Source organism: Xenopus laevis, chromosome 3S (genome assembly GCF_017654675.1).
Source record: "Xenopus laevis strain J_2021 chromosome 3S, Xenopus_laevis_v10.1, whole genome shotgun sequence".
NCBI lineage: Eukaryota > Metazoa > Chordata > Amphibia > Anura > Pipidae > Xenopus > Xenopus laevis.
Window position 1 is genome coordinate 86,147,882 of NC_054376.1, and position 22,853 is coordinate 86,170,734.

Genomic DNA, 22,853 nt, shown 5'->3' on the forward strand with positions numbered 1-22,853 from the left:
GGCTACCCAAAACATAACATATGGTTAATGCGAGATTTCTTTATTAAAGATAAAAGTTAAAAAAGTTTTGTACAATTAGAGTTGGACAGAGTGGCATTTGAATTGAGAAAATATAAACAGCTTTTTGTGTTCTCACAACAATTTAAAGGGTACTAACTAATCATTTCACATATGGTATAGCCAATCCCAAATGTACTTGGTTCATTCACCAATCAGGTAACATTAGTATAAATTAATGTTTATCACTAGGGCAAGAAGCACTGGTAGCACAAACATGGTTGACACACATGGTGTGGCCCAAGTGATGAACATTTTAAACTAATGTTACCTGAACAGTGGAGAAACAAGTGCATTTGAGATTGGCTGTACCATGTGTGAAATGACTGGTTGGCACCCCTTTAAATACCCTGTGAGTCTTAAGCCTATGATTTGTGTTGTAAGAACACCAAAAACATAAGGCTATTTATGCTTTATGCTTCTTGTACTTTACAGAGTCTACGGACTGCTTATTTGAGTGCCTGCTCTGCATCCATATGGTGACAAATGGCTTATTGGTGAACGTGTAAAGTGGTGAGTACAGTTTATTCCTTTGATTATAAGACTGGCTAAAGCCCATGAGGTGGTAAAATGAATTAGAGGGGTTATTGGAGCCCTGAATGGCCTTACTCTTGTCTTGTCTGGTTTAAAGAGATAAAGGAAATATAATTCAAGAGAACTCACATTTATACAAACCATACAGTATTTTCACTCTACCAAGTTCTGTTTGCATGGAACCATGTTTTTCCCAACTTTTCTCATGTAAGAGTTTAATCCCAAAAGAGCAGTGCTTGTGTTTCTCTAGTGACTATGTTTCAAGAGACTCAGTTTATGAATATGATTTGTCAAAACCTAAAGCTTTGGGTTTTTATCAAGCTTTGGCTTTTTTCATTTTGCCTGTATTCTCCAATTTTATTAAGAAGACACAAGGGAGTAGGCACATAGGAAAACATGTGTGTATCTCATTTTGGGGCCTAAGCAACCCCCTTCAGGCATGCAGTTTACAAAGGAGAAACTGGGCATCAAGCTTTCTTAAAACTGGAAACAGTTGCATGCCCTTGGGGACAGAATCCCAAAATAACATTTGCACAAACAGAGAGTGTCAGAGAAACATGCAGGGTAATGTCATGAAAGATATAAAGTGTGTCCTGTTCTAGCAACCATAAGCAAAATAATCAGATTTACATTTTCAGCCAGCTAACCAATAAATACTACCTGCAGATTGGTTGCTATGGGTTGCTAAAGCAGTAGAAATATTTTTATCATATGACACCGCCCTTAATTTTTAAAGGAGAAATAAACCCTAAAAACAATGCAGCATTTCTACATTAATTCTTTATTAAGCTTTAGTTCTGCTTTCAAATAAAACTTTTTTTTACATTTGATCTCTATTCTATTTAGCTTTCTGATTGAATGTTTTTACATTTCCTTTAGAAATGATTGATTTAGTGAAAACATTGGTATAGGACAGCATTTAGAGCACCTAATGTTTAAGCTAAAGACTAAAATAATTGTGTTACTTGTGGCATACCAAATTTCTTCAAGGAGACACATTGGGGACTGCAGGAAGCAGTGCTGTCCCCTTATATCCACCCTCCTCCTGTTAGAGTCATTTTCCTGCAAAGACATACACAACAGGAACCACCCCTTTCTTACTTTGTGCAGGGAGCAATGATGTCATTCCCTTCCCCAATGAGCAGAAGCAGAGCAGAGCCATCAGTACCCCATCCACCCACCTTTCATCAATGCATGAAAAGTATTTTCTATACAAAGAACATATTTATTGTTTTTTGGAAACACAGTTTGTTTTTTATTGTGCTGTTCATTACACATTATTTCATATTGTACCCGTGGTTTCTATCTAGAACCACTGTAAATATTGTCATGAGGAGTTTTTGATCCTTGCCGTATTATTATACGGTAAAATATGGTTAGCACATGAACATTGCTCTTACAATGGCCGCCAATGGTTTGTCTAAAGTGGTTATAAATGGTCTCCAGTTATACAAATATGTATTTACAAGTGGGAAAGGATTATTGAATAAATAATAATTCTGTGTCGATCTTCATTCACAAGCCAGCTTCTGAGTCATTTATTTGGGGTATCATGCCAGGGGGTATGGGTGTCCATATCCCTGTAGTCAGGAGATGTTGTGTACATGAACATTGTGTAACTTATCAGTATGATTACAATGAGGAAATTTAATGCATGCATACAGTGTGTTAAATTAAAATCTTACATACTTGGTGTCTATCAATCATGCTCATAACTCAAGCCTATACACACAAGTATGATGCAAAGGGAACCTGTGCAGGCTTTTAGTTGTTTATGTGCAAAATGTGAATTCAAAATAATGTTTTACATTACATAAGAACCAACAATTGCAGGTGTCCACAAATACCAATAGCAAACAGAGCGCAAGGACTTACCTGGACTGCATATCTACTGTTTTGGGTTGGCTGGTTTCAGAGGAGGAAGAGGAATGAGTCACGTGCTGCTGAAGTTCTACTAGTGACTGATAATACTGTTGCTGCTGATGTTGTTGCTGTTTGAATCGTGAAAGACTGAAAAACAGTCCTAAAATGGCTTTCAAATTTCCATTCCTTATTTCTAAAAGTGAAGAGAACACCATTAAACACATAAGTAAGCAACCAATTACAAGGGGTTTTAACAATGGTCAAGATTTAGTTGTAGAACACAAGTAAAAAATATCAACTAAAGCTGAAACAATAAAATACTGATTATCTCTCCATACTGTTAGAAAAAATAAAATAAAACCCGCAATCACCCCTTTGAGGACATGGAAGAGAAGAACTATTCTCAATGAGACTACTGACACCCTTCAAAACACCTATGGAATGTCAATTTCCACTACCAATTGTACTAGTGAAAAAGGGAGTGTCACTCTGCCCATTGCACATGTCATTCAATCTGTCCCACTGTACAAGCTATAAAAGATCACTTATAACCAAGTGTAAGAAGTCCCTATGGAATAGGGGTTCTAGTTCTAAGGAGGCTGTAGGTGGGACAGGGAAGAAGGTTATATATCGAGGAAACAGGAAGTGAAGAGCATGGACAGCTAAAAGGAAGACAAACATCCCTCCCACCCTGGGCTAAGGAAGGGGATAATGGGGGTTTTGGCCAATGGGCAGGGTACTGCTGTCACAGTGTGGGGGACATGGTAGAACTGTCCTAGTGGAGAGCCAAGAAGGGGGTAAATAGACTAAGATGCAGGTGTTTTCTGGAGGTGCAGGCATGGGGCTAAATTTTGGGGGCAAGCAGCCACAGTAAGTGCAGGAGACACGGGCGTTTGGAGGCTAATGCTTAGTCACAGGCTTGGTACTGGGTGTTTAAATAGTCAGGGCTTAGTTAAGGTTAAGTTCTGATAACTGTAAGGCAGCCTTCAGTGGCTAATTGTTATGCAACCATTTTCATCTGTAAAGTATTGAAGTTAAAGTCAATCAAACTGCTTGTGAAATGTTAATAAATTAAGCTGCAGCCTTTCCACCCATAAATTTGGGATTTGTGTTTGGTAAAAATGGGAGGATTGTTTGTGGGGGAACAGCTATTGCAATCTCCCCTAGTCATGTTAAACTCAAATAATATGTATGAAAGTTTAGGGGTTTTTTTTGGTCGTTTAGTTCTGAGTAGTCTCTGTTTCATGAAGACACCTAATAGTCTCTGACCTAAAATTATACCTGGAACAAAAAATGAATTCCTCAACAGACAAATACTTAACATAATGTAATGTTAGAGAAGGGTTTCAGCATTTTAAACGAGAAAATGATACACTAAATGATACACTAAACAGCCAAAAGTATACACACACCCCTTTTCACACCCATGATTGCCGACACGTGCCACAATGACTTTCCTCTTGACAATTTTGTGCTTCTTACTTTGTGGCAACAGATTGAAGAAGGAACTTTCCTGTTTCAGCAGAATAATAACCGTATGTACAGTAACAGTATAAAACAGAATTAGATTGCAGAAAGGTCAGTGGAAGAACTTGACTGGCCTGCAGAGAGCCTTGACTTCAACCCAACTAAACACCTGTTTGATTAATTGAAATTGTGATGCCAGTCAGGCCTCATTCTCACCATCAGTGCCCACCTTCGTCCATATAAATCGAAAATCCCACCAGCAACAGTAAAAACCTTCCTAGAACAGTAGAGGGTGGTTACTATGGGTTACTGCACCTGGGCAAAAGTAGTGACTTTTATTACATACTACTAGGATTAGTGTCTTATCTGTGGCATATAAGATTTGATCACTATATTCCAGCCATATAGTCAATGGTTATAAAAAAAAACCCCAATGACTAAGTAATAACATGTAAATTTATTTTTAACAAAACTTATCTCTCACAAATTTGAGTCATTTAAATCAGTAGGTATAGCTCTACATTATTTTTACTTTACTTGATAAGAGACAATATGTGAGTGTGTATATTCCCACACATTCTGAGAATATATATATATATATATATATATATATATATATATATATATATATATATATATATATATTTATTAATGTATTCCATTACCAAAACAGAAAATACATTTCAAACACTGAGATCTGGAGACTGGCCAATAAAGAGAAAACACAAGAGACAATGTTCTCTTTACACAGAAGCAGTTTGAAATGTGCTTAGATGTTCCATACCATCAGAAGTTTTATGGCACAGTGGAGGGAAGACAGAACAAGAGGAGATACCATCAAATGATCAAATTATAAAAAGACGTTTGAAATATATTCTCAAAACAAGTTTATGACATCAATATTCTGAAAGGATGTGTCCACTTGTTTCTTTATTCTTTAGTCTTTAAAGTCTATTTTGGCACAGTTATCAACCACAAATGAACAAAATAGATGTTCCCAATGGCAATGATTCAAACACAAAATAAGAGAATAGAAAAAATAACATTAAGGCATTTGCTTCAGTTTTTATCAGTTTTTATCAGCTGGTCTAATCTTGTAGAAAATAATGATCTCACCAATCAGCTTACCAAATGGTGCATTGTAAGCTTCCTACATTGAAGCCCAGTCAGTCAGGCTAGTAATATTTGCAAAGAACAAACATGCAAATAACAATGTACCTTTACTTACTGGGTTGCCAGCTCGTTCCCATGCATTATAAAATGTATGTGTGTATGTGTATATATATATATATATTCAATGATCCTAGCACTATATCAATTTAAATATATATATATATATATATATATATATATATATATATATATATATATATATATATAATTTAAGGGGTGTATTAATTAACTTTGGAGACAAACATCACTAAATATCTTGTTTCAAGTGCATATGTTTTCTGGTTGTAAGGGCTCTGTGGTTGTCAATTTGTTAAAACTGCTGCTGACACTCAGATCAGATTGCTGGGAATACTTGTGAATTCTGCAAAATTGATCCATAATAACACAGCCCGTTAAATTGGTGGTTTGTGTGGTTTGTGATGGCCCAAAATGGTTATTCTCTAGCTTTTGTTTTACAAAATAGTTAAACATCATATGGGGTGCAGAATGATACAGTCTTTACATGCCAGCTTGTTTTAGAAACTCTTTCATGTTGCTTTAGCAGATAATTTACAGCTACACATGTTTGTAACTGACAAAATAAAGTAAAGAAGATGAACCAAATGTCTTCATTTTAAAACACTGATAATTAATGAGTGTGTGTTGTTTCTTCTGCTATAGTATAAATTGTTTAGACAAACTATAAACTTGGAAAACAAACATATGTTGTTAATTATGTTCTTCATAAACAATATATAGTGGGGATTCTCTATGCATAGCGTAGAGATCACAAACATTAAGTGGATCACAGATGTACTACAGATCACGTATAGAGATCTAATTGTTGTACATTCCAATGCAATGCATGCGCTAGGCATATTTTAGCCTCTTTTTAGTTGGCACTCATGCAGTGTAAATCAGTCGCCCACAGGGGAATTTACAGATTCCTCAACGTAATATTTTTCCCAGCTGGAGACAATTTAGGAAGCCATTAGGCCAATGGGACACAAGTTCATGCTTGTGGGTGGGCAAAACAATGAAAAATGCCCACAAATACCCTCCATAGGCTAACCTTGTAATCACTGTGACTCTGTCAGTGTAATCACATTATCAGCTACAAAAGCAGCAATCAATACAAAGAACAGTAATTTGGCAGGGTCACATGATTGAGAGCCGGTTTTTGATGTTTAAAAAAATCATAAGGGTGTGCCATTGCACTAAAAAATGATAATTATGATACACTGCAGTTTGGCTACATATTTATATCCATGGCAGATGCCCTTTAACATGACGTACCAAGAAGACAAAGTTATAAACAATCTCTCAGTATAGAATGTTATCAATCAGTTGTTTGGCAGCGTAATTATAGATTGGGCAGCAATGAAGATGACTTTCTATAATAAAATATATTTAAAAAACTCCTAAATTCTTCAGTTCCAACACACACAGTAATTTTGCTCTACTTAAACAATATACTATGTCCCAGCATGTGAAATATGTTAGGGGCATACATTGTAATAGCTGGAAATTGCAGATATTAAGATATTGTTCATAAGAGGATTGGTGTAAACTAGGACAAGCATAGCATATTGCTTGTGTATAAGGTATTGACTTACCTTCTGCAGAAAGACCCTGGACATTAACCCCTCTGACCGCCAGAAAGTTAAGACAGACATCAACATTCTCAATCTGTAGAACAGAAATAACAAAAGCTTTAGCCCAGTTTTGCTCAATGTGCCTAAACTAGAGGATTATATTAAAAGGGAATAAATATTTCACATAACAAGAATGATTACTGCTAATTGGGAAATTACTATAAAGCGTTCATTGTCAGCTTCTAGACCTCAAAACAATTGATAAAGGCCATGGCAGAATGGCATGCAGGCACACCAGTAATCCACCTACTTAGTAAAAAAAACAGGATTTGTACAGCACAAGGGAGCAATGAAAGCAGCCATACAGTGTTTCACATTATGAGAGCGTGGCTCAGAGAGGGCATGACTCTTCAATGAATGGCAGAAGTGTACCCATGCAAAGTGTATGCTAATGATAATGCATTTAGAGGTTTTCTCCCCTCTCTTCAATTGTGTGCAGCATAGCAAATAAACCACTGGCTAAAATGTGTCCCTTGTGCCTTTCAAACTAACTTGGAATCATTACAAAATTCATTTGATGGAATGATGGCTTTAACCCCTATAGCATGCAGCACTGCAAATAATCCTATGAACAATGTATAATTGTTTTTATTTTAAAGTTCACACTTTGGGCAACAATTCAATCCAGTGCTGAATTTATGAGAATGAATATTATCACTAATAATAATGGTAATAATTATAATGCACATATCCGAAACCAGCACTCAAAACAGATACGGGGAAAACAATTGTGCAAAGTATTAATGTATGACATAATGGGCATTTGTCTTGCTTGCAGTTGCACACCCTGTAGCTAGAGCAAAGTTTCATACCTAAACTGTAAGGTGCAGAAACATTACTTTAGCAGACTCTATTCCAAAACACCCTCCCAGAAATAGCTTTGCAATAGCCATAGGAGATGTTACACTCCATGGGGCATATTCACTAAGCTCTGAAAATGCGCTAGCGACGGCTTCGCCACACTTCGCCAGACGTAGTTTTGCCAGGCCTGCGCAAATTCGGAAGTTGCGCACAGGTTACCGAACGGTTGCGAAGTTGCGCTTGCGATAATATGATAAGCAGTCCGAAGTTACGCTAGCGATGCCTAGTTAGCATACGGCGTGCAGTTAAAGTACAATGGACGTATATGCTGCAGCAACTACATTACACTACACAAGGCCAGAGAAACTTAATAAAATTAAATAGAGGTCTTATATTGCCCTACACATGTGCCCACTGTAAAATTTAGGTGCCAAATGTAAGGGGGAAGGAGGGTACCCAAAAAAAAAAATGTTGATCTTTTTCAGCTTATCACCCAGTAAAAAGTAAAAAACGCCAGCATTTTTTGGGACTTAGAAATATTTTTGAAGAAACTCCTATCAACTCTATTGCACTTTGCCTGGTCTGAGCTGGCGAAGTCAAGTCTAGCGCAAGAGGTAACGTTCAGTAAAATCTGCAAGTTAGTGAATAAGCGTAGTTAGGTCCCTTCGCCAGAGCGCAACTACGCCTGGAGTTAAGTTGTGAAGTAGCTAGCGAATTTACGCCAGCACGCCAGCAGTAAATCGGCGAAGTGGCAAAATGACGTCACGCTGGCGAATTTTCTTCACCCTTTAGTAAATTTGCTCCATGTAGTCTATTCTTCCCAGTAGCTTTTGGGAAGAATAGAAATACAATCAGTACTAGAAAGCCCAGCAAAAGAAGTTAACACCTTAAAAACCATGTACAAGCATGTACAAGTTTATATAGGACTCAGGAGGCACATTACCTCATATAGGTGCCATTTCAATCACATCTCATTCAAATGAACAATCCCCGCCCTCCAGTGCAGAGAAATACAAAGGCAGGGTACCACTGGTCTGCATAAAGAGGCACAATGGTAGTGGATATGATGGGCATGAAGGTCCCATAGCTTCATAACTATCAGGGACTTTTTTCCACCTTTACATTTACCTGCTATTGGTATTACTGGGCAAAGAAAAACTGACCAATGACAAGTTTCCAACCAACATTTATACGTTTAATAAATTAACCTCGCTTAAACTATAAAAAGACAAAAAAGGCAATACAACAAAGCAGTTGGTTCTCATCTGTATTTAAAATGTTTGTTTTTATGTTTGCATTAAAGAGCAGACACAAGTTATTTATGCCATTGCACATGGAAACATCCTGATGGGAAATTAGGACTGATTAACAACTGATGTTCCTGTTAAATCTTTACAGTCCCCAGGATGTTCTTATGGTTCTTTAAGGTCCCTTAACATCCCTACTAACATCCCTGCTGACCTTTAACCCATAGCAATCATTAACAAAAGTCATGTTTATAGATTTGTTTTAACATTTACCTGAAGATAATATAAAAGGGCTCAAGGGACCTGCTAGGGAGCAATAACTACATTTATTAGCAAGGATCCAATATCAAGTTCTTTCCCTTGGGAGACATTAGATCATATGTAACATGATGGCTTTATATTGTACTATAGTCACATTAATATGAGGAATCTGGATATGGCATATTTTTGCCAACAATCACAATACAGTGAAACAAATATGATAACTTTCCTGTGAAAAACTGTATTTAATCTGACATTCACACAGTACAATTCCGACTAAAGCTAACTATAACTGGATTCTGCATTCTCATATCCCTGTAATGTCTTGGTGCCTTGATCTGACCACCTTTTCATGTATCGTAAATAAAAACACATGAATATTTCTTGGAAAACTCTTCAGAATAATGTTTTTTATTTAAATTGTCTAGCTTTCTACATTTTTTTCATATGGGTTAAGTTACTGTAATCTGCTTCTTCCCTGATGTAACATAATGCTAGATATTTTAATTCTAAAATATTTCCTTCTTACTGATTGAAAAGAGAGAGTTTTAACACTCATTATCATATAGTGAATGTGTTATTAAAGCTTCATCATCAACTAAAAGGAGTCAGCTCTTCACTGGCTCCTATTCTACCTACAGTATGTGTTTGGTTCAATCAGTTTTGAATAAGTATAATGGATAGGAAAGTTGCTTTTCCAGCTATTCAGATTTAACCCTAACGCCCAGCAGCCTAGTGTAACAAAAGAAATCCATCAAGTCATATTTTATTGTTCAGATCTTGCATGTCAATACAAGTACTGGATTTTATTTAAATCCACTTTGTCAGCTATAAACACAGACTTTTTAAATCACATTGTATTTAAGCCTATGTACTGTGCCTTTATCATTTATATATACATTAACATTTATATATAATTAAATATATTAGTGCATGTATGTGAATGAGACTAAAACATACAGTGAGATATAGGGATAAAGGACCATGTTTCCAAAAGCCTTGTTATAATGCATATAGTAACATCTAGGGGCACGTGTATTATGCTGTGTAAAATGAAGTTTGCTGCAAAAACAGTGTAAATAGCTGTGTAAAATAAATGATATGTGTATCATTTTACATAATGCAAACGCAAGATTTGCCAACATTATTTTACATTGCTTCCGGTGGAAGCCACTCTAAGCGAAAACGAGTAAAAATGTTATGCTATCAATTACATGGTGAAGCCTGACAATATGTGCTGTATTATCCAACTGTTTTTTTACACAGCATAATAAATATGTCCCCTAGATTAGATTATGCTATGTATAAGCACCTCCCATACCTTGCTCATATACTGTAGTAAACTGTACAATAAGTGATCACTAATTCAATAAGTACAAAAAACCCCATCTCCCCTGGTAATCTGGCCTCAGTACAGTCTCTGTGCCTATTGCGGCATTAGGGCTCTTACTCACGAGCAGTTGTAGCTGCGCTGCCCTGCGTTCCGTTTTTCTGCGTTCAGCCGCAGGGGAGCGCAGGAATTACATTGCGTCTGCATTACATTTTTTCCAATGGGGCTGTACTCACACAGGCACGTGTAGGCAGCCACACGCTGCATTTTTCCTGCGTTCGGCGCCTACACGCGCCTGTGTGAGTACAGCCCCATTGGAAAAAATGTAATGCGTCTATTCCTGCGCTCCCCTACAGCTGAACACAGAAAAACGGAACGCCGGGGAGCGCAGCTACAACAGCTCGTGAGTAAGAGCACTTACTCTGATACTCCTTTTTATATTTACCTGTACATGAATTTTTTATCTCCTATTTGGTTTAAGGACAGACTAAAACTTACATTTTAGAATTTGCCTAGGCACGGTAACTGCGCATTGACATGTTATGATTTGTTTAAAGGAAAACTACACGCCAAAAATTAATACTTAAGCAACAAATAGTTTACATCATATTGAGTGGAATATTAAAGAATCTTACCGAAGTGGAATATAATATTGTCCTTTTACAGCTTTTCCCTTGAACCCCCATTTTATAATATTCTCTGTGCTGCCTCAAAGATCACCTGACCAGAAATACGACATCTCTAATTGTTACAGGAAGAAGTGTGGAAGCAACAGACAGAACTTTGTCTGTTAAGCTGGCCTTAGACGCAAAGGTCCAATCGTACGAATCGAGGATTCATACGATTTTCGGACGGTGTGTGGAGAGTCCAGACATTTTTCGTCCCGCGGAGATCAGTCGTTTGGTCGATCGGACAGGTTTAAAGATTAGATTTAAAGAAGGAAGATTAAACATTCCAGTTCCAATGCAATTTACTATACATTCATTAGAACTGGGGGCTCACAGCTCTAAAAGCTGATCACCGCTGACTGACTACTCTCCTATGAGGTATTTTCCACAAGCAATGCAACAGAAATGATGAGAAAAAAAATCTATTTTGGAAAATTGTGTTTCAACAAAACAAACATTAGTGTACACAAAGTTTTTGTGCTTTTGCCCAGCAGGTGAGGAAAAAGCTTCATAATAATAAATACGCACAGCAGGGAAAAAAATGCACAATACAAACATACATATGGAAAATAAAGTGTAAGAAAACATAGACCAAATTTTCCATTTAACTAAATATTTAATAAATAACACTGGTACACTGCATAATGAGGTATCTCCACCTTTATTAGCGAAGAATATTGAAGGAATTCACAATAATCGAGACAGTTACAGAGACTGTAAGCCCATTTAATTACATTATCACTCATTGAACAGTACAGCTGAGGGTGCAATGTAACTGCACCCCTGTGAGGGGAAATATAGTCTTTGGTGAGCCTGTCAGAAGTTTTCCAGGCACAGAACAACTTCTACAGACTACAGATCATGGAAAAACATTGTGGTGTGGCAGATAAAATATCTCAGGTTTTTTAAAGAGGCATGAATCGTGGAGTAAAATACAAGAGGTTTTATAAATTTAGGGTGTCCTTTCTCCTTTCTACAGCATGTTAACGAACACTACAGGGCATATTTTTCAAAATGTGACTCCATGATAAAAACATCTTGGTTGGGGGCCTCACTCCTCATTTATATGCAAAACAGAAAGGAGTGTTGGGAAGAAAACTTAGTATTGTCCTCAAAGTTCTATTTATGTGGAATATGCTATAACTAAAGCTCACCCATTGCAATGCTCATTTTCTTGTTACATGGTTTGATACATTTTGCCTCTTTATTTTTGAAGAAGCATAGTTTATTGTCTTAAGGAAAAACAAAATTGATATTTGTTTTAAATCCATCTACAAAAGAAGTGAGATAGGTAAACATCTATTCATTTGTGTTCTAATGCTATGTATGCACATTCACTTTAAAGAGAATTTTGTTTAGGCTTTCATATGAAAGCCACCTGCATGGACTTTCTAAAATTGTCCACCATCTCTTCTTAATTAACTTTACTAAGGCCTAATCCGCCCTTTTCAGTTATAGTGTTAACTACTGCTTGCTGGGACTTGAAGCTCAGCATCGATATGCATGCCGATTTGGACAGGGGTTCTGTTTGTTGTACATTTTAAGGAAAGGACCTGAGGTGTACAGTGTTGGACACCAGGGGCCTACCAAAAAACCTTAGACCAGTGGCCCACCAAAAGTTTTTAGACCAGGGGCCCACCCTTAGTACTATTTTCTTCCTCTCCTCACTTAACCTCTATTCTATAATATAATTTATACTATAATCTATTATTCCACCTATTTAGCCTCTTTGTTCTCATAGAAATAGGGAATGACCATGAAATAGGCCAAAAGTTTAGCAGCATGAGGGCCCACTGACACCTGGGCCCACCGGGACTTTTCCTGGTATCCCTGTGGGTCAGTCTGACACTGGAGGTGTATAACTCTAATAAATTTCCACTGAAGTGTGATATTCAAAGTTTCAAGATAATGGGTCCTTATACCCCAAGGGAGTTGACTGCACTACTGTCAATCTTATATTGTTTAATCAATGACAACATTTTATGTGCTCAACTTGTATATATATCCATGTTTTCAGCTCTTAATGCAAATTGTTTTCTTTTGTTTACTGCAGTAATAAAGCAAATCCCTAAATAATGCATTTTAGAAGACACCATCTAAAAATTCCCAACAAATGTCTGCTTTACTATTAGTAAACTAGCAATAATGTTATTATGACTGCATGGGACCTAAATATACTGCAATATGAACTATACTTCAGCTACTTATATGTCCTTCTTAGTGGCCGATGATTTTATGCCCATTTCAGTTCTTGAAAAGTGCAATGTTTATAAACAACTTTGCAACTACTTAATAACGCAGGCTTTTTTTGGCAAAGATATTTTTTACTTCATCCACTGTTTTCAGTATAGCTACTAAGTAAACTTTCAATTGATTTTGTTTTCCTTATTTATTCAATTAGTTTCCTTATTTATTCAATCTTATTTCACTCGTTCAGATAAGGGTATAAACAAATTATTCATTATCACTCATCACTTATCAAAACTGCCAAGATATAAATATAAATCTATTATATTTTTACACTGACATACCTGATTTCACAGAGTAAACGGAAACCATAAAAACCTGTCAGTGTGTTTACTATCTTGTGAGAAGTGATGGATTTTGGGACTTTTATTCCCTTTACTATCTAGAGAATCTGTTTACCACCTATTATGTTAAGCAGAGAGAAGTCCCACAATTCAACACTTTACAATGCTCTGCTTGGTTACAGGATAAAGACTCTTTACTGATATTTCAGAGATTGACAACATGCTCAACATAAAATGCTTTCCCACTGTTCCACCAAAGTCTATAAGATGAAAACAAGCCCACAAAAAAGCCTTACAGCATTTAATGCCAAATAATTTACAGTCCTCCTTAACATGTGCTGACTGCAGACTGCACTTACTCCCTATCTACAGACAGTTTACTGTCTTTATATTAACTGTTTGTACGGTCAGAGGCTCCTGTGAAAATATCCACTAGCAAAATGCCAGAATATGTGTCACTACCACCCCCTTAATTCTGTTTCTTTCAGATATAGAATGTTAGGCATAGATAACCTTGGGTTTTCCCTACTACTGTTTCACTGCAACTACAAGAATCATCCTGCCATTCTAATAGTATCATAATTGCTTTTGGCAGGGTTACATCTTATAGAAACACTGTAGGGACAGCTGGTCGCTATGTATAAAATATTATCTCTCTATTTTTCCAGTTGCTCTCACATAAAATTGGTGCCAGTAGTGAAAGTTTAGATTTGATGATTATCCCTTAATATGGGCTTGTGTGGCTGTCAGGAAGCAGAGCTGCATTGATCTGTACCCTGCGAAGGCCCTGATAGAAACAAAAGTGTCAGTCACAGTTTGAAACCTCATTCCCAGTCCATGTCACCTGCAAATGTATTTAAGTAACACAAACATAGGAAACTTGTGTCAAGTATTTGCCATCATTTAACATCTCCAATCTTTTTTTTTCAGCCCCAATGACACAATTAGCTTTTACTGCTGAGCAACAGCAATGTTGAACAACTTACTAATTAGGCAACAGATGCATGAAAATAGTTGGACATTATGTCTACACACACAATTGGACATGAGGTCTACACACATACACACAACCCCCATTGTAAAGGTAAATACATTAGCTATGATTGGAAAATATTTAATAAATGGGGGCGGGGAAAAAGTAAAAAATGGACAAAAAGTAATTCTTTGCAAGGCCTTCTTATAATTGCAGCAACATTAGCAACAGAGACAGCTTCAAGTTAGGGTTACAGACATTATTTTCCTATATTATTTCATACTGCAAAACAGGGCACCCTCAAAAACTGCCCTCACCCTCTGGGGCTGTATACAAGTAAAGTATTTAGGGCCATTTTGCTTACTGATTACAATTAGATTTTCAGGGCCACCCATTACTAGGAAACAAATAAAGGTGGTGCATGGATAAAGGAATTGATATGGCTGCTAAAATTGAGACTTATTGAGATATATGCAAGCTGATTACATTCTGTGCTACTTGAGAAAGTTCTGATTATTTGGCTATTTATAAAGGGTAAAAACAGTTGCTAAGCATTTACAGAGCCACTTGTTCATAAAGATGCCCAGAAACACATTCCAGTTGATCTGTAAATAGCTGCTGTTACAGTATACAACAGATTAGATTGTCATACCAATAAAGGACAGAGAAGGGAAAAAATATCTTTATGATCCTAAAAAGAGTGTTCAGACTCATACCAAACACAGCAAGCTAGCCAGTGCTTATAATGTTCTCCAAAACATTTCAGCTATAATGTATCCCACATAGAACATTAAATGTAAAACAGAGATATGAAACTTTAAAATGGTATTCTTTAGAGAGACAAGATGTCACTCTGTATTGATGTGGAAAATAAAAAATATAAGAAAAAGGGGATAAATACAGATTCCCCAAGACTAAACACATACCACTGTATTTAAAGGCTAATGCCACACAAGGCTATTTCTCTGTTTCTGTATTAATGCAGTTGGAGAAACAGCCAGTCTGCTTCCATCTGTTCCATGCTGTGTATGTACTAATTGCACTGACAGTCACAGCGTCAGACTAAAATGCACTCTTTTGCATTTCTGCACAGAAATTCATTTTGTGCGTCTGCAAACAAGCCGACACCATGGCTGCCAATGCAGTTAAAGCATGGAGCAGATGAGAGTGAATCAGCTGTTCTCTGCACACAATTACAGATGTAGTCCTACAGATGCAGGTGCCTTAGGCAAAAATAATGATATTATTTGTTGTTGATGCAGAAAAAGAATAAGTGATTCCATAACACAGCAAAGCCATAATTCCAGTCTCTGTATGCATTAATATTTCAAACCAAACAGACACAATTTACTAATAAACCTTACATAACTTAAATAACTGCCTGGGTTCTAATGCAAAATAGTAGAAATTACAGCACTCACAGACTTCATCTGTTCATAGATATATCATGTCAACACTCTTTTCAAAATATAGGGGGCAAGGTCACATTATTATTCTATTATTAGTGCATTATTCCATGTTGTATAATATTAGGTGCTTTGATACCTAATAAATGTTATACATTCAGTAGTACATAATATCCAACAGTTTGGACTACTTCAGATAATATTGTTTGGTACTCAATAATGCAGTTATTTCCTTTACATTAATTATAGGTGTGCTGCTTGTGAATCTGTTCAATATATATATATATATATATATATATATATATATATATTTGTTTAAAATGTCTTTGCATATTCAAATAAGGGAGGTGAGTTAATAAGGGCTTATATTGTTCATATTTTATATAATACCTGAATCAATCAATATAATATAATCTGATATTTATACTGTGAGATGAGGGTTTACAGCATCACAGGTCATGTACTGGCATCACACCCCCCTCACTTTTTAAGGTCATAGAGAAAGGCCTGCTGAACTAAGTGTTTACAATAACAGTAGTACCTCAGTTCATGATTGGCTAAAAAACATATAGAACCTGTGCACCAAAATAATTTTCAATTTTCAATTTAATGCATACCTGTTATGAATGATAAAAATCAATATATAAATACTCTGTGTATATATAAATATATATACACAGACATCCTCCAATGAATGATTTAAGCAGCAAGCAACTACAGCTGTGCTAGATCCCTTGCAATATAAATGGCTAGTATTATGCAAGATAAAATCAGATAAGCATAATTAAATATATACAATTGTAAACAATAAGAGGTTCTTACCATCTGTGATTGGCTCTTTGGACAGCCATTGATATCTTCAACTTTTTCATTTGCTTAAAAAAAGTGAAAAAAAAAAAAAAGAGAGGTAAATATCTGAGGAAGTTGTGGATTAGAGTAAAGTATACCCTGGTATTTCCACCCCCTACCTACAGTAGTTCAAAAATCCTATATAACGCTTGTTTTACCAGCCTTGCACAGCTCTAAGAGAGGGGAAGTGTGAACGAAGTCTCCTGTTAATTCTCCAGTGCCTGCCAAATAACTGCTGACATAAAAATCTTCTGCAATTGTCTGTGCATGGCTAAGGATAATGTTTCAAGGCATCCTAGAAAGCCCAAGCCCCTCCAGCTAACGAAATGCACACATGGGAGGCATGTGCCTTGATCAAATCTTCACCACTGACATTGCAACACATGTAGGGATCTACTTTAAGCCACTGTAAAATAACGGTTGGACTGTTCCTCCCCAAGCACTTAAATTCTAGAATAGTTTGAAATGGGCTCACAGAACAATCTGAGCTTCAATAACATCTGGATTTAGTAAGAACACAGACATACTGAAGGGCATTGAACTTCAGGTTTATTTGGAAAAGCCCTCCTGCTTCTCCACCTCTCTCACTGAGCCCCACCCCTAATTATCAGACTGGAGCTGCCTTACCAATGATTTGGATAATTTCAGCCAGCAATACACCATCAGCGATGTCTTGTTGCAAATCCTTTATCAGCCTCTTGTGACCAGACTTTGTTAGGTAGTGATTTGCCCAGTCAGTATAAATCTACAGAACAGAGGGAGGGACAGAGAAGAGAAGATAATAAAAAAAAATTATTCGGAGAAACTTTGGCTTTGAAAGCAGAAGTATTCAGAATCACATTCCATATGCAAAAGTCAGACACTGAAAGGAAACCGTTATGCTGCTATTATTCAAACAATTTCTTTCCTATTTTCAGACATAATGACTCACTTTATATTCTGGCGAGGGTCAGTTCAGCTCCCTGACCACACACACACATACGAAAGAATATCTCACACTGCGGTGCCAATCAAGCAAACTGTTATCAGTGATCAGTCACTTCCTTCTGCCTTTACTGAGTAAGACCAGTTGATTTATCAGCACTGCAGAGGAGTACACTACATTTTTGTGCTTTGTAAATAATACTGTAAAAAAAGCAAGTGGACTTATTTCACATGTGCTTGAAACAGTATGTGGATAATAATAATATCTATAGCTATTTGGGAGCACAAATGTATTTTTAAAACCGATCTTAAGACTCTCTGATCTGCTATGACTGCCATCTGTTCAGTCATTCACAATGGCATGTCAATAATCTCCTCTATGCCAACCATTTCTGCTGCTGCGTTAAAGTATGAAATGTATTCATAAATTTTCACTTTCTGCTTTGGTGATATTTTTCAGCATTTGTCCAATTCATTGCACGGCAGTAATCCTAATACAGGCAAATATTGTTCATCCTATTTTTGACGCTACAGTTGTCCAAGGAGGTCATTTACATTTCCCACTATGCAGCATTTTTTCCCATAATTCCAGTGTTATTGTGGCTGCAAGGTGGCAATGTGTTACAACAACCAGTTGTGCATGTATGTGAACACAAATCGGACTCCGTTGCTCTGAACTTCTTCAGTATTTGGATGTTGTAATTTCCAGTGCTTGCCATTAATAGGACATCTTTAGGCACAGGTTTTCTGTGGATTCCAGGGTTCCCCTACATCAATAAGCGCTCTGCATAAGATTCAGAGGAGATGGGAGGAAACAACAGCGCAAATGTGTGCGTAAAGGTGTGTGATTGATTAACTTTGCACAGAAAAGGAAGGACCCTGTGTATATGAGGTAAAGTTCAGGCAAGCAGCTATTTATTTTTGTATCCATTAGTCCTGGTATGCAGTGTTCATGTGACTGTCATGCGGATCCTGGCAAAGTAAAGGGTTCCTAGTTGGAAACAGTTTTCATAGATACTGTGTAAAGAATAAAACACAGGTGAAGAAAAATACAGTGTCCTCCTTGTCTCTAAAGCTAGGTGCTAACTGAATCACAGGTCATTTTTACCAGTGAAGCACACATCACTAAGGAATTGCCACAATGTTGCTAGCTGTTGTCAGAGTTGCCAAACTGAACTCTCAGTTGAGGATTAGAAGTGCACATAGAACCAAGAATGCACTGAATCCTGGATTCTGGCGAATTTGAGCTATTTTTAGCAAGATTCGGACTCGGCTGAATCCAAGATCCTGGTGAACCATATCTAACTGAAAAAAATTGCTGCATGCTGTTGACTGCCATCACATGATACAGCTAAGTTTACATTAGAACCCCTATTTTACATTTTTCAGGGGACCTGGAAAAATTATGTAAAATCCAGAAAAAATTATGTAAAATCAGGGACATGTTGTTAAAGTAACTTTTTCTTCAAGTACTGAAAGGATATAAGCACAGGAGTCCGTTTTACTTTAAGATCCAACATTTACTGTGCTAATAACAAGGGATAAAGGAGAATTCAACCTGTAACATAAAAAATCCCTACTCCAATACCTTCTCCCCCCCCAGCCAACCTGGTACCTGGGGCAAATGCCCCTAACTTTTTACTTACCCCTCTGTGCAGATTCTGTCCTTGGGAGTTCACAGCCACCATCTTCTTTCTTTCGTTAAACTTCGGAAGCAGACCGTTGTTTTCGGCGCATGCGCAGTTGGAGTAATATTCCGATCCCGAACAACTGCGCTTGTGCCGAAAAATTTTCGTAAATTTTCGTGACTTTCAGCACATGCGCAGTTTTTAAGGCCTCCAACTGCGCATGTCCCAAAAACGATGGACTGCATCTGAAGTTTAACAAAGAAAAAAAGATGGCAGCCGTGAACTCCCGAGGGCAGAATCTGCACCGAGGGGTAAGTAAAAACTTAGAGGCATTACCAGGTAGGCTGGGGGGGAGGAGGGGGGTCTACGTAAGGTGGGGGGGTAGGTTTTTTTATGTTACGGGTTGAATTCTCCTTTAAGCATTGCAGCTTTAATGTTACACTATGGGGGGAGGGGGGCATGTGCAAGGCCTGTCAGTCACATGCACAACCTAAAACAATAAGTGATTGGTGCAGGATTGTATAAGGGGCAGACTAATTGGAATTGACCATTTACAGGTAGAACCATAGCAAAATATACATCTGGTTCGTATTTTAAACCTCTTTATTTCACAAATAATAACATTCATAGTGGAAAAAAAGCAGTCTTTGGGTACATCAGGACAACATTTAAAATGTAAAATGTAGGAAAACTTCACTTAAAATCAGGAAAATGCACCCATTGAAATGCATTATAAATCGGTAGGACCACAAATAAAAAATGTAAAATGCAGGAAACTCTTAAATAAGGGTATTTAAAATCAAGGTTTCACTGTTTTACTGACAAGCTCCTATGCCCTTTTCTATAAAGGAAATACATTGTCCCACTGATGGTGTAAGTAGCTTTGATATTTTAAAATACCAAGTGTAGAACCTTACATTTATCAGCATTTAATCTTATCTTCAAATTGGCCACCCAGATTTCAAGTTTGGAGAGACCCCCCAATACTTAATGGACTATACTACATTTGTTTTTATTTGTAAACTCAGATGCACTGTTTTCACTCTTCTATGACATTCATTTAAATGAACTCGGCAGGCTAGAAGTCTGATATTAGATTGGATGAGGATGGACGAACACAAAGTGAGCTGGAAAACCCAACCAGCAATAACAGACAGATCAGGAAAGTGCACCCAGGAACTAGCAAAATATTATATTGTCACAGTAAGGGCAAGGAGCAGGTTTTTAAAGACAAGAGACCAGTAAGACCTCTGAAAAGGAACTGCACATAGATGATACAGTACAGCGGAGCCTAACTAACAGAGTTTGGATATGGGCAGCAGAAGACAGAAGCATGTAACCTACTGCATTATAGCTAGGGAATCACAGAGCTCAAGGGTTAAGGCTCAATCCCAGCAGCAGGCAGCATATGACTTTTGGAATCAATACAGAACCTTGCAAGTAAATCACTTAGATCACCAGTCCAATTAGAGAACATAAAATTGACAACAATTCATTGTACAGAATATTTGAGACAGTTTTCTGTCCATGTACAAACAGTATCACCAAAACCAACAAACCTTAGTTCACTTAATGTTTATTTGCACTGCATGAAAAGTTTGAGTGAAGTAATCTTACCTAGGAAGGAAGTTATCACCAAACAATTTCCTACCTATGAAGTAGTGAGTAAACAGCCAATATAGAGAATGAAGATGTATCTCTTTGCATCTAATGCAGAGAGATTCATACACAGAGCAATACCTTTTTATCCTCGTATGGATATTAAAGTTCTCAAGTGTTGCATTTATGGTCAAGTAGTAATATTCCCTAAGCTAATGCACATGCAGTACGAAATTACGATTTGGAGCCTGCTGACTTGTACAAGGCCCCCAATGTTATTTGTTTATAAACCATATTCTATTTGGTAGTTTAATGGCAATTAAATACCTCGGTGTTTAATGTGCCTATGGGATACAAACTACATATACTGGCCAATGGCTAAGGTTCAGATTAATATACACTAAAATATAAGAGCTAGCTATAAAAGATAACATGAGGTTAATGTTCCTAGCAATGCTTTGGCAAAATTGATGCAGCCTTCAGCAGGCTGTTTCTTGTTTACTTTTCATATGTTCATTTCTGATTTCCCTGGGTAATAAAATAATAACTCAGCATTTATGGGTTCCCTGAAGGAATATGTTTCAAACTGTTATTGCTGGAAGGTATTTCATTTGTATACTTAATAAGGAATGGCTGCTCATCAAATTCTGACTCTTGTTCGTCTGTACTCCCATATAAAATGTAAGCAATAGCAACCTGGCCACCACCTCCTTCTGCATTGATTTTTATCTTTTCTGCTTAACCTTTTGACTTGACACATCAGTCGGCCAGAAACTTAACAGCAGGAAGGGGACTTTTTTTCAAGAAAAATATATATTTTTCATTTTTTCAGCATCTGTATTACACATTTGTAGGACTTGCACATTACACAGTGTATCAAAGCTGATATGCACATTGTCCAGTATTTTAGTGTAAGTAAGGTGTATTTATCATTCATAAAGCTCCAAAATATGTAAATGTTTCCCTTTCGAATCATTTGCTTAAAATTTACTTATTGTCCTTTTTTTAATTTCTGAATGTTTTAAAGTAGACTTAAGGTGTAGTGAATGATCCAAATTACAAATAAGTTCCCTTAGTTCCCCCGAAAAATTCCAAATAAGAAACCCGATACCTGTACTTTATTCTAGTATGACGTTAAGGGGAACTATTGCAAAGATTAGCACTTAATATAAGCTTCATCACTATAAATCAAACATTGTATCTTAATAATTATGTTCTGTTTCTGTAAATAATTAAGTTAAGTCTTTACTACTGCCATCTCAACAAACTGTCTCTATATGCAGGAATCTAATGCATCAGTGTGGGGTGCACCCTCTGCCTCGAAGATGTTAGAGCAAAATCTTGCAAAATAACGGACCCGACGCAAACTGTGTCTCTCTACATGTAGAATATCTACCAGATATAGTCAAATATTGTGGAAGAGTAAGCTCTTAATCTTCTAGAGCCCATTCCAAAAAGATATATTAGTAACAATATTTTTCTGGCAGGCACAAAAAATGTAAGTATTGCATATACAAGGTATAGACTTCCTTAAATACAACATGCATATGAACAACCAGGAATAACCTTCTCTGTACCTGTAACAGAAGTTATTATTCCCATCATTACACTCAAAGAGTGTTTGGATATGTTCACCCCTTTATTCAACTTATATCTCTACACAAATTTAAACGGCTTTGTGGAAATGGCAAAGTTGAAAATATATGAAGGTTTAGATAAGACTATTTTTTTATATACTGTATCTATGCTAATATTTGCATACATCAGACAAAATACCAGCATTTTCTTGGTCCTCCCTAGTAACTGAAGCACATTGTTCAGTCCTACTCTTAATGAAGTGCTATTTCTAATTACCTAAAGAGGAGTATGCTCGGAAAAATATAGCCTTGGGTCAGTGTGATTTACAAA

General features: G+C 36.8%; 1 protein-coding gene across 6 annotated transcripts in view; it reads right to left on the reverse strand.

Moving 5' to 3' along the window:
- nav3.S (neuron navigator 3 S homeolog) overlaps positions 1-22,853 on the reverse strand; it is a 386,349-nt gene that overhangs the window by 88,875 nt on the left and 274,621 nt on the right. For all 6 annotated transcript variants that reach the window (XM_018255933.2, XM_018255927.2, XM_041588590.1 and 3 more), the window contains 4 exons: positions 17,422-17,539; positions 16,768-16,820; positions 6,690-6,762; positions 2,467-2,647 (listed from right to left, as the gene is read on the reverse strand). In XM_018255933.2, coding sequence (XP_018111422.1) covers positions 2,467-2,647; positions 6,690-6,762; positions 16,768-16,820; positions 17,422-17,539 — 425 coding nt within the window. The remainder of the gene's footprint in view (positions 1-2,466; positions 2,648-6,689; positions 6,763-16,767; positions 16,821-17,421; positions 17,540-22,853) is intronic.